This window comes from Dendrobium catenatum, unplaced genomic scaffold, assembly GCF_001605985.2.
Source record: "Dendrobium catenatum unplaced genomic scaffold, ASM160598v2 fragScaff_scaffold_856, whole genome shotgun sequence".
Classification (NCBI taxonomy): Eukaryota; Viridiplantae; Streptophyta; class Magnoliopsida; order Asparagales; family Orchidaceae; genus Dendrobium; species Dendrobium catenatum.
In genome coordinates this window covers 60,595-72,920 of record NW_021319318.1, presented here as the reverse complement: position 1 = coordinate 72,920, position 12,326 = coordinate 60,595, and the positions used below count along the sequence as shown (strand labels likewise).

General features: G+C 33.5%; 1 protein-coding gene across 1 annotated transcript; it reads left to right on the top strand.

The window, feature by feature from the left end:
- The first annotated feature begins 306 nt into the window (after positions 1 to 306).
- On the top strand, positions 307 to 974 carry LOC110097214 (ethylene-responsive transcription factor ERF018-like). The gene has a single exon (XM_020823475.2). It carries the CDS (start codon positions 307 to 309, stop codon positions 850 to 852), a length of 546 nt encoding a protein of 181 aa, XP_020679134.1. The 3' UTR covers positions 853 to 974.
- Positions 975 to 12,326: the final 11,352 nt, after the last annotated feature.

The window sequence follows — 12,326 nt, the reverse complement described above, 5'->3', positions numbered from 1 at the left end:
TTTGATGCTGAGATAATTATTATATTTATTTATAGCACTTTATTTTTTTCGCAGTCACTGCTATCGCCAGCAAGAGAAAAGTGCAAAGTAGAAAAAAGAATAGTGCATTTTCCAGTCCCCACCCACACGGCCCCATCTCTTTCCTTAAAATTAAGATCTTCTCACGCGTCCTCGCATGGCGTTCAAAATCAGTACACGTGTATCCGCGTACGCGCTCCTCATTTAAACTTGAAAACTATATAACGGCTCCCTCTCCGAGCCTCAACACCCGCCAATCTTTTTTTCCAATTCAACTGCAAGCCGGCGATGACCGATCAAGCCGAAAGCAGCGCCGCCGCCGCCGCTTCCGCGGCCAAATATAAAGGGGTAAGAAAGCGCAAATGGGGCAAATGGGTTTCGGAAGTTCGCCTTCCCAATAGCCGGGAGAGAATCTGGCTTGGTTCCTACGATTCCCCTGAAAAGGCCGCGAGAGCCTTCGATGCCGGAAGCTTCTTACTCCGCGGAGACCGAGCCAGTCTCAATTTCCCTGATCGTGCTCAGGAGATCGCCATGTACTGCGCTCGTCGAAATCCGACTGCTCAGCAGATACAAACAGCTGCCGCGCGCTACGCGCATGCGGATTTGCCGGCACCGTCCCAGCCGTCGCAGCCGGTTTTGCAGGTGGCGGAGGAGTCGCCGCCGTCTCCAGCAACGATGACGAGCCAATGGGAGCTTTTGGAGCAATTCATGGCGCCGGCATTTCCCCATATTGATGAGTTACATTATGAGTTCCATCTGGATGAGCGATTGGATCAGATGGATGTGGAAAGCGGTTGGGATTCTGATCACAGTCCCAGTCTTTGGACTTTCTAAAGAGCCAATGGGTAGAGGAATGATGAGTCTGTAAGTTTCTTTTTGGAGTTGACCCGCCCGGAGTTTTTTTTTTCTCCGGTTCAGCTGGATCGGTTTTTTTTTCTCATGGGCTTTAGTTCGTGCGGAAGATACTACGAACGTGTGAGAGTTTTTACTCTACACGTGGAAAATGAGTCTTTGTAGTAGCTGAGTTATAAAGCGAAGCAGATCACCATAATTTAATTGCTCGCAATTTTTTCAAATGCTGATTTGCTGAGTGAAATTCTACTATACAATACAATATTTACAGTCAAATAAAATTTTTGCATTTATTTTCGCATACTTTATAGGGTTTTTTTTTCGCAATTTTATTGCAAAAAATAGATAAAAATGTTGGTTGCTTATATTATTTATTAATTAGTAATCTTACTAATAAATTGAATATAAAATGATTTAAGCAGATTGACGTCCTGTGGAGATTCAGGCTTCGTTTGGGATGGCTTTCTTATTGCTTCTTAAATAACTTTTTGGTATCAAAAAAATTAATTTTATACTAAAAAGCTGCTTTAAGAAGCTATAAAAAAGGCGTTCCAAAAGAGGCTTTTTTTATAAAATTTTGATACTAAAATTCTATTTTAAGAAGCAATAAAAAAAATGAAACCTTATATAATCTTTTGGATGAAAGATTTTTAGTATTATTTTGAAAATAGTCCTTATGAACAACTTCTCCATCGATATTTGACAAAGGTTGACACTGTAGTTGACTAGAAAGTGGTGGGTTGAATGAATATCATTTAATTTATGTTGATGGTCCTAAGATTGATGTACATAATATAATCAAAGGTTTCATTTGTGACATTTTTTTTTTCTGCTTTGCCTTTTAAATTGTAGCCGTAATTTCTACTTGGAAATTATTTTTTTTCATTTTTCAAATAATTTTTTTGCTAGAAAACTTGCTTTTCTATAATAACTTTAAAAAGTTACTTTATCTATATCACTTTTATAAATTAGTAAGAATGCTGTCTCAAATGAATCAAACTGTTGAGTTAAGCCAAATTGTCAAAATTAACACAGACTAAGGCTTCATTTCGGCCATATTTTTACTTTTTTATAAAGCAACATTTTAGTATAATTTTTTTTAATTAGAAATTTTTGTGCTAAAAAATTACTTTAGAAAACAGTGATAAAACTATCTTAAATGAAATCTAATGCTTCATTTGGGAAGGCTTTCGTAATACTTTTTAAAACAACTTTTTTGTACAAAAATTTCTTAAGATAACAGAATTTGTACTAAAAGTAGCTTCAAAAAGCAGTAAAAAAGCCGTTCCAAACGAAGCCTAAATCTATTTCAAAAAGTTAAAGATTAATGCAAATCTTAATATGATTTTATGATGTAGGAGCTAAAAGGATCATCATTTCATTTAATTATTCTTACACAAAAGCTTATGAGCATGAGTTTGACGACCTCAATTGGATTATTAGAATTAATCTCAAGTTAGGCTTGATCATATTTTTCCTAAACAATATAAATTAAGGCTTCGTTGGAACTAACTTTTTTTCTGCATCTTAAAACAATTTTTTAATACAAAAATTAAAAATTTATATTAAAAAACAGCTTTAAGAAGCAGAAATAAAACAGTCCCAAAAGAAGCCTAAATATATTCTCGAATTGTTTATAAGGGTCGTGTTCTCGTGTGGGGCATCTTTCGTACAACTTTTTAAAATAGTTTTTCAGTACAAAATTTTCTTTTTCAAAAAAAAAAAAAAACATTAAAAAATTGCTTTATAATGCAATACAAAACCTATCAAAAAAAAAAAAGCCTAAATTTGACTCAAAGTGGCAAAGGTTCAAGTGACGTTTAAGTTTGAAGTTTGACCAAATAGGCTTTATAAGGAAGGAAAAACCTAACGATATAAAATAACAATAGACAAAATCTTATCTCCAGAAGGAAACATGCAATTAATAAAGTTAAATAAAAAAATAAATAAATATCAAAGCCGAAACAAATCCTCTTAGGAAGCCTGCCCCATCAACAATATATTATAATTATGAAAACGTTGAAAATATGCTTTAATAAGACCATCAAAGGTCAGCTATGGAAATCCAACAGAAGCCGGTTAGAAGCATGTCACATACGTAAAGATTCGAACTCAAGACTTATTGATTCGTAGTAGTAGGGTGTAGGCTCGCGAACCGAGCTTATCGAGCTCGAGTTCGAGCTTGATGAGGCTCGGCTCATGAGCTCACGAGCTGGTTCGAATAATTATTAATATTTTTAAATCTGGCTGAGGCACGCGAGCCGGCTCGAGCTCGTTTATAGTGGGATGAGATCGAGTTAGAGCCGACTATATATCTAACGAGCTGATCTCGATAGTGCCACTACTCGACTCAACTTGTTTACACTCCTATTTGATAGCCAAAGCTCCTAACCAACAAACCATGGCGGGCTACGTAACCATGGTGGGCTTTTTATTTTTTATTCATAAAATATCATTATAGTATAAAAATTAATATTTTTATACTAAAAAGTTAATTTAAGAAGTTGAATAAAAGTCGTCCCAAACAAAGCCTAAGTTTGAAACTAATTACAGTTTTATTAAATTTTTTAACTTTCAAGAGCTTCATTCTCTCGTTTCTCATATTCAGCATTTAAATGGTTAAAAGTTTTTTTTTTTTTTTCAAAATGGTAAATAAAAATTTTAGCAAGCTCTTAAATAAATATGTTTTTCTGTTTAAAAATAAAGTTGATGTAAAACAATCACTTGGTATTACTTTTTTTTTTTAATTTTAAAAAATTATGTTTCGATTGTATTTTTTAATTATTTTATCTATCGAAAATAGTAGATTAAAAAAATAAAAATAATTTTAATTTATTATGAATATTTTTTAAAAACAACTTTCAATCTTTATTTAAGACATTAACTTTATTTTATTTTATATAAAAATATCAATAAATAAAATAAAATATGAAAATAACGTCGCCCTCTTGTGGCATCTAGTTAATGTCTCTCTCTCTCTCTCTCTCTCTCTCTCCTCATCTCACCCTCTCTCTCTCTCTCTCTTTCTCACTCCAATATCATCTCTCTCTCCCTTTATCTCTCTCTTGTGCCTGAGAAGACTACACCAAATTAAATGACACATTATAATGAATGCACTAAACTGTGTGGTGTGTATATTAACTGCGCCAAATAGTTGGTGCATTTTGTATAACACGCCATTTAATTTGACGCAGTTGCCCCTCTTTTAATTTTAATTAATCAATGCTCCTATTAATTTTGATGATTAACTTGCTCTTTTATAAATAAGTCCTATCCACAATCAAAAGGGTATTCTTGAGTATGTTCATACAAATGTTTGGGGCCTGACGAAGACAACATCATTCGGCAGGTGGTGATACTTTATCTTTTTTTTATTGATGATTACTTCAGATATGTTTGTACGTACATCATGAGATGAAAGATCGAGGTATTAGAGGTTTTCAAAACTTGAAAGAAGTGCATTAAAACTCTGACTTGCAAAAAGATTTGATGTATCAGATTAAACAATGGGGATGAATACACCTATGATGCATTCTTAAAGAATTAAGTGCCAGAGATTTGAGATAAAGCATCACTTCACTATCAAGGCGAAACCCTAGTAAAACGGGGTGGCAGAGAGAATGAATTTGACTTTGATGGAGAAATTTGATGTATGTCATCCAATACTGACTGGAATGGAGTTCGATCAGAATATCAGACGAATCCTTTCACTATGGATGCCTGGGGCGTCACACTATAGACTATATCTATCACTTGATTATAAATAATCTACCTTATACAGTTATTAGGAAGAAGACCTCAAAGGAGATATGGTCAAGACATCCTTCTAGAGATTATGAGCACTTGAGAGTGTTTGAGTGTCTAGCTTACTATCATATTCATAATGATAAATTAGAACCAAGAGCAAATAAGGTGATATTTATTGCTTCAATTATGGTACCAAGAGCTTCAAACTTTAAGATCAGGAAGAGAAGAAATTGTCATTAGTAGGGATGTCACATTCAATTTGGCGAGCAAGTGGAGAGTTTTATTAGGACCACAAATGCATTGTAGAAATTAGAGTTTGACGCAACTCCATTTATTCCACAAAAGTCTATCTTTTTTTACTTAGTTACCTGATTCAACTACAAATTAGAAGATATAAATTGATATTGAGGATGAGATTCCTGCTCAGAAATCTATTGCTAGAAGTAGGATTGCTGTCAAAATGTCCCTAAATCAACATTGTTGACGGACCACATTTCATTTGCTCTTTCAGCCATGGAGGCTGAAATTCTAAGTCACTACAAAGACGTTATGGTAAGTCTAGATAGTGATATGTGAAAGAGGGTTATGGATGAAGAGATGGAGTCTCTTCAAAAGAATGCGACTTAGAGGTTGGTGAAGCTTCCTCATGGAAAGAAAGCCATTAAATGCAAATGGATGTGTGCAAAAAGGAAGGATCTCATGTAGCTGATATGCGATATATGGCTAGGTTGGTGGCAAAAGGCTTTGTGCATCCCTCGACCCATATTCACTTGGCAATTATATCAATATAACACACTATGGTCTGATTTTAGAATAGCTCGATCTAGATATTGCACAAGCACTTAACATTATGATCAAACTCATATATGATCCAATAATGAGTCATTGGTAAGCTGTGAAGGGTATCCTGAGGTATCTAAAATGTACAGTTGATGCAAGCTTTGTATTGGAGAGACAACCATTTGTTGCTAACAAACATATCGATGTAAGGTACCATTTTGTTCAAGACTTGATTGTTGAATGCAATATCTAATTAATTTAAAAAGATTGATACAAAGGGGAATTCAGTAGACATGCTCAAAAAGGTACTACTAGTTTAGAAGTTCACAAACTATAGTAGTTTAGTGAATAATAAGGATCATGACTGATTATTCACTTATTTTGAAGAACTACGTTTGGCTTGATGGGAGGGTACAAGGGAAACCATTCAGATGCAATCATTTTGATATTGAAACCATCTACTTTCTGAAGTGAAAGATGTGATTGAGATTATTGATGATTCGTGATCTTTCCAAATTATGTAGAATATTAATTTGGAAAGCTTTTAATGGTTGATTATTACATTGATTTGGAACCTCATTGCTATCAAAATTAGGAGATTTAATTAGTACTGATTAAAAAATTTCCATGGGCATGATTAGATCTTCATTAATTAAATTTTCCTTAATTTGTTTATTTCAAATCTAAAATTCAAGCCTAAGGCTAGTGTATGAAAAAAAGAGAGAGGGAGCAACTTATAATCCTTATTAATTTCTTTACAATAATGAAATCATCTTCTCACCGTAGATGTATGCATCTTCATTGAACCACATAAATCATTATATTCTTTATGTCTATTGTGTTTTGATTCTAATTTTATTTTGGTTTCTTGCACAACAAAAAATATATTGTGACACCTCCAAGTCCAGCATTCAGCTCCACTCATTTTAACCCGAATGGAAAAAGGTAAATATTTTAACTTTTGAGTTTAATAACCACTTGTATGTCTTTGGGAGTATTTTAATGCATGAAAATGATTTGGTGTGCCCTAGAATGAGTCCCAAATATTTATGTGAATTTCAACAAAATTTGATAATGTCACTTTTGGAGGGCAACATCGCGGGGTGTTTGAGCGCAGTGGCGCAACACCCAGTTAAAACACCAAATAATGACATTGCAGCATTGTGCTCTCAGTTTTTTATGAGTTTTTGAGTGACACAGTGCTAGGCCATGATGTTCTCATTAATTTTAATATTTTTCATTATTCCATTTCCATTTCACCTTAATAGCCAGCCGAATATTAGAGAGGAGAGAGAAAGAAAAAGACTTTGAGCAGAAAAAAGCATTTTGAGCTGCTTCGTGTCATTTTATGCCATCAGTCTAGTTGGAAAAGTTATCCAGAATGAGGTATGTCATATTATGCTTATCTCAGTTTTTAAAAATATAAAAAATTATTGAATTTTTTTTATTAAATTTAACTATTTCTAAATATTCAGTAAACATTTTTAATAAAAAAATTAAAATTTAAATCGATTGTGTGGCTTGCTGAGCTACTGTAGCTCATTGTGGTTTGCTTGTGATTTTCAGGACTTTGGAAAGGGAAGGAGATTGTCAATTAGCAGTTTAAGATCAGATCTGATGTTATAAGTATTTTTTTATTTTGTTTTTTATACCGTCATGACTAATTTATTATTCAATTATGTAGCATCAACTTATAGCCACGTACTGTAATATAGATATATATATATTTTTTGATGAAATGAAAAAAAAAAAAATCTTGTGGATGAATTTATTTTTAGTGCTTGGATGTTTTAGTAGTTTTACACACTATAATTTAATTCAAAATAAATTTTGAAAGAAAATATGAAACATTCTAAAATTAGATCTTGTGAATAGCCTGACACAACTAAACACGATGGGATCTGTCCTAATCGGGTTGGGGTGTGACACATCTCTTCACAAATATATGTCAATTGAGAAATTACCTCCTTATACTTTTTTTTTTTAATTTTTTTCCTCCTTATACTTATGTACTTATTTTTCAATTCTTTTGAAGGTTTTTTTCTTAACATAGAACTAGTTGATGAATACTATGTTGACAAGACATTTCCCCCCATGCACGCATCAGGAGATGTTACACCCTATTCAAACATATATTTGTATTTTCCAACCTTATCCAAACTCTTTCAATATTTACTTCTATTGAAATGTCCCAATTTTTTTGTTTATAAATTGACATATTATATACTTACTATGTAAAATAGTTATTTTCATTACTTATTATTGCCTCTCCCACCTCTTTGTTATTTAGAATCCCATCTTTTATGTAACATTTCTCAAATAATTGAACTACTGATGAAGAATTACATTTTTTTTTTCTATATGAAATAACATATAAATCCATGATATTAACACCCAACAATTTAACTTAAAAAAAGTGAACTATAAAACACGATGCACCTCAGCTTTATGCACTTGGTCAAAATTTATTTCTAGTTATGTGCATTGTATTGGCCAATTGAAAAAATAAGATATATATATATATGATACCAACTGTCAATATTATTTATTATTAAAAATAAGATAAAAATAAATAAAAAATTAATTTTATATTATATGAATAGATAAAATGGAAAAATAATTGATAAAAATTAAATATTGCATTATTAAAATCTAATTAAAAAAATATATGTAGAAATATGTAGTATATGCATATGTATAGTGAACCTGAGAACTTCACACTGATTTTTTAGTCCAGGTCCACATCACCTAGACACTCTATGTTAGTATTATTTTTGTTTATATAAACTTTACATTCAGAGGGAAAACGAAGTTACATGGTATGTTCGACTATGTAAAGCATTGTTGATTCTTTTTTAAGAAAAATATGTAAAATGTAAATTAATTTAATAAATAAAATATTTAATAATAAATTTATTAAATTATTCCGTTTAATTAAATACCAGCCGAACCAATTTTTCAAATCCAGCATCCGTTTGTTGGTTAACAGGTTGAATCGTTGGTTAACCGATTAAACCGCCGAGTCAAGACGATTCAAGATGGTTCATGTACTAAGTAATAAGTTATTTTTTTTAAAAAGAAAAAAAAAAAGTTAGGGTTATTTTGTTTTTGGGAGTAATATTCCGGACTGGCCGGTCGCCTAATGTTTCCACACTTCACATAACGTTTAAGCCGCGCACTATTTGTCCTAGTTGTTTAAGCAATTCTTAATCAACTATAACTCTATCCTTTTTTAGTATGTAATTTTCTTAGCAGTCATCCTAATTCTTCATGTGTATTTATTTATACATGCACTAATCTTATTCTTATATTTTCTCTCTTCACACAGAAGCCAATTGTGGAATTTATAATCCAATAACCATAAAAACTAACCATATATAATTGATTTCCCTTACTACTCCTCAAGCAAGGTCTTATGATTCTTGATTTTCAGTGACATATTTTAGATCATGATCTTATCAGAGTGATACTATCATTGTTAGATTCAATCTATGTTTAAGTAAATTAGAAATTTATATAAACTCACAAATAATCTATTTTCAATGAAACTTGTTGGAAGAATGGTTGCACATATTACAATATCATATAATTTTATTTAGATATTAAAAAAAAATAGATAACTATATCTAACAAGAGAATCCTATATCTAATTTATTCTATTTTAAAACAATTGAGTAATAATTTCAAAAAATGGCAAATATAGATACTAATTTATTCTATTTTATAAATGAGGATAACTTATGCCTCGTTTTGGATGGCTTTCTTATTGACTCTTAAAGTAGCTTTTTAGTACAAAAAATAAAAAATTGTACTAAAAAACTATTTTAAGAAAAAAATAAGAAAGCCGTCCCAAACGAAATCTTATATTGATCTTATGCTTGTATTGCTTAATCTTCTCCTTTCCTCTGTCCCTTCTTCACCCTCAAGGGCCTCAACACATGCACGTGTATTGCATGAGATATGAAGCCTCTTATTTGATTATCAGGTCAAACATGTCATGCTTTGAGTCACACGAGCAACACAAAAACATGCATATTCAGACATGTTTATTTGATGGTATTTGAGGCGATTATAATTATTTTTCTTTGCAAAATGTGGTTGAATAATTAGTTAATTAGACTTAGGAAATATTTCTTTAATTATGAGAGAACTGTAATTACGTGTCTTATGTTAATCTTGGAGGATTAATATCTTGTTTTTAGGTGCTTGTAATTAATTACGTGTCGTTGTTGTACACAAATTCTCATTACGTAAATGCTTGTGGGGGATCATTAAATGACGTGGATGGGCCCCATGTTTTGTTTGGAAGAATATATACCTAAATATCATTAATTAATTAATGACGCTTAATCATACTTTTGAATGCTTAACCTTTATTAGAAATATTGGTTTTCCGGTCCTTAATAAAAAAATAATTTAAATCGAGATCATTATGTTAAAACAAAATTTTGTGCAATGTGATCAAAATATCAAAACACAACTCAAATTTGTACATCTATAATCAAATTTGTGCTATAGAAAAATTATACATGGCTTAGAATAAAAAAAATACAAAAGTGCAAACATAACGTATAATACTGCATTTGCAACAATTTTCTTGGTGCTCTCTAAAGCAGTTTTTCAATATAAGAAAATTTTGAATTAAAAATTTTTATACTAAAAATCTACTTTAGGACATCTTCAACGGAGAACTCCATTTTTCACGGGAAAATACAGAAAAACTCCAAAATGTCGTGGTGCTGTTCCAATCGAACTCCATTTTAAGTGCTTCTGCGAAGGTAACGATCCTTCTCCTTTTCGTGTGTTTTTCCGGTTGAGAGAGCAAAATAGCGTAGGTGAACAGTACAATGTCAATATTGACGTCACACTGTTCACCCGCAAGTAAATGGCGGAAGATTTGGCGTTCGGCTGGAGCGACCGAATGACGTCATACACACGTTTGGCATTCTGTTGGAGATGCTCTTAGAAAATAATAAGAAAAGTATTCCAAACGAAACCTAAATGTTATACTCATAAGGTAAAAAATATAACATATTATCAATTAAATATAGTAAAAAATGTAGATTTGCATCCTTGATTGTCAAAGAGGCCAACTAAGAGGATGCAAAAAATAAACATCTCAGTAAAGTAAGGTAAGGGCCTCATTCATGATAGTTCAGTAATAGGGCCATTTTCATCATTTTAGGGGCTGTCTAGATACATGATTTATGCAGGCTTTGAACAGTTAGAGGGAATCGTTAAATCCCACATGGAGTTAAATCCTATGTTTTTTTCTCTTTTCTATGTGAATCCCAGATTTACGAGTTTGGAAGATTTATGGGATTTGGCCAAAGAAGCACACGAATGGAAGAAAGTTAACCCTCGCAACGAGCAAGCTCATGTCGGCCGCTATCATCGTTACTTTCGATCTAACAGACGAATGGTGAGGTGTTATTTCAGATCCGACAGGAAGGAACGTCGTCGAAGGTGGCGAAGAAGTTAGTTAGTGACTCGTTCAAATCTCTACCAAACTACCTATCACGTGAAGTGATGTAATGGAATCCTGCACAGAAAAATAGCCGAGCAAACATGAAACAAATCAATGGAACAGTAAAGACTACTGGTTCTGTATTTCTTGTGTAAAATGAAAAAACTGCCCTCTCTTCTTCCTCCCTAACACATCTACCTTCTTCTGTGATAAACTCCTATTCTAAAGATAGCATAAAGGTGAATATTCTGACTAAATAACTAACTAAAGCAAAACAAGTAATAAAGTAAAGGATAGTGGCTCTCATCTCTAACAGAGCATGTGCAGATAAAATGTGCCGCAAGTTCCCTTGCTAAAGATGCTCCGCATCATACGCCCCTTCTGCAAAAGAGTCTTTGCTCAGCTGCTCCCCGACGTCGTGAACCTCGTCTGGTGGAAAGTATGGGTATAGATCCACAATGTTGAAAGTGTTTGAAGTGTTGAACTCAGCGGGTAAGTCGATAACATAAGCGTTATCATTAATTCGGTGCTTCACTAAAAAAGGGCCAAAATTCTTTCGATTAAGTTTGTTATAAGTTCTTGCCGGCATTCGTTCCTTCTGCATTCGAACCCACACTAAGTCACCAGGCTGAAATACTTTCTTTCTTCTATGTTGATCTGCATCCTGCTTATATTTTTCATTAGATTCCTGCAGTTTGAGCCGAACCTTCTTTAGCATATCCGAGAATTGATCTACCCAAGTCGACGCTGCTTTGCTCTTACAGTTGGGTATAACTGCGACATCAAGAACATGGTTTGGCATTTTCGTATATACAATACTAAATGGGCACTTACCCGTAGATCGATTCGGCATTGAATTAAAAGCAAACTCCGCTTGACCGAGCACATCATCCCATGACTTCGGCTGCTCCTAAACCAAGCACCGCAGTAAATTTCCCAAAGTTCGGTTCACAACTTCTGTTTGTCCGTCAGTTTGTGGGTGATATGAAGAGATCAATTGCAGGCGTGTTTTGAATCTCTTCGATAGCTCACGCCAAAAGTGGATGAGAAATTTCACATCTCGATCGGATGTCAGGCTCCTCGGCACCCCGTGCAATCTCACAATCTCCTTGAAGAATAACTTTGCTATGCTCAGCGCATCAAATGTCTTCTTGCAGGCGATAAAGTGCGCCATTTTCGAAAACCTATTCACGACTACCATAATAGAGTCGTTTCCCCGCTTGGTGCGCGGTAAGCCGAGAACTAAGTCGAGACTCAGATCCTCCCAGATGGAGTCTGGTATCGGCAAAGGGTGATACAGGCCTGTATTCTGTCCACTGGCTTTATAACTTTGACAGATCGAACAACGTTCCACAAATATGATCACATCTCTTCTGATATGCGGCCAGTAAAACTTCTCCTGCAACTGTGCTAAGGTTTTGTCTTGTCCGGCATGAGCTGCCAGCCCCCCGCCGTGTGTTTC

What these genes read in the sequence shown, in the direction of transcription:
- LOC110097214 (XM_020823475.2), top strand. Translation starts at nt 307, where the DNA reads ATGACCGATCAAGCCGAAAGCAGCGCCGCCGCCGCCGCTTCCGCGGCC.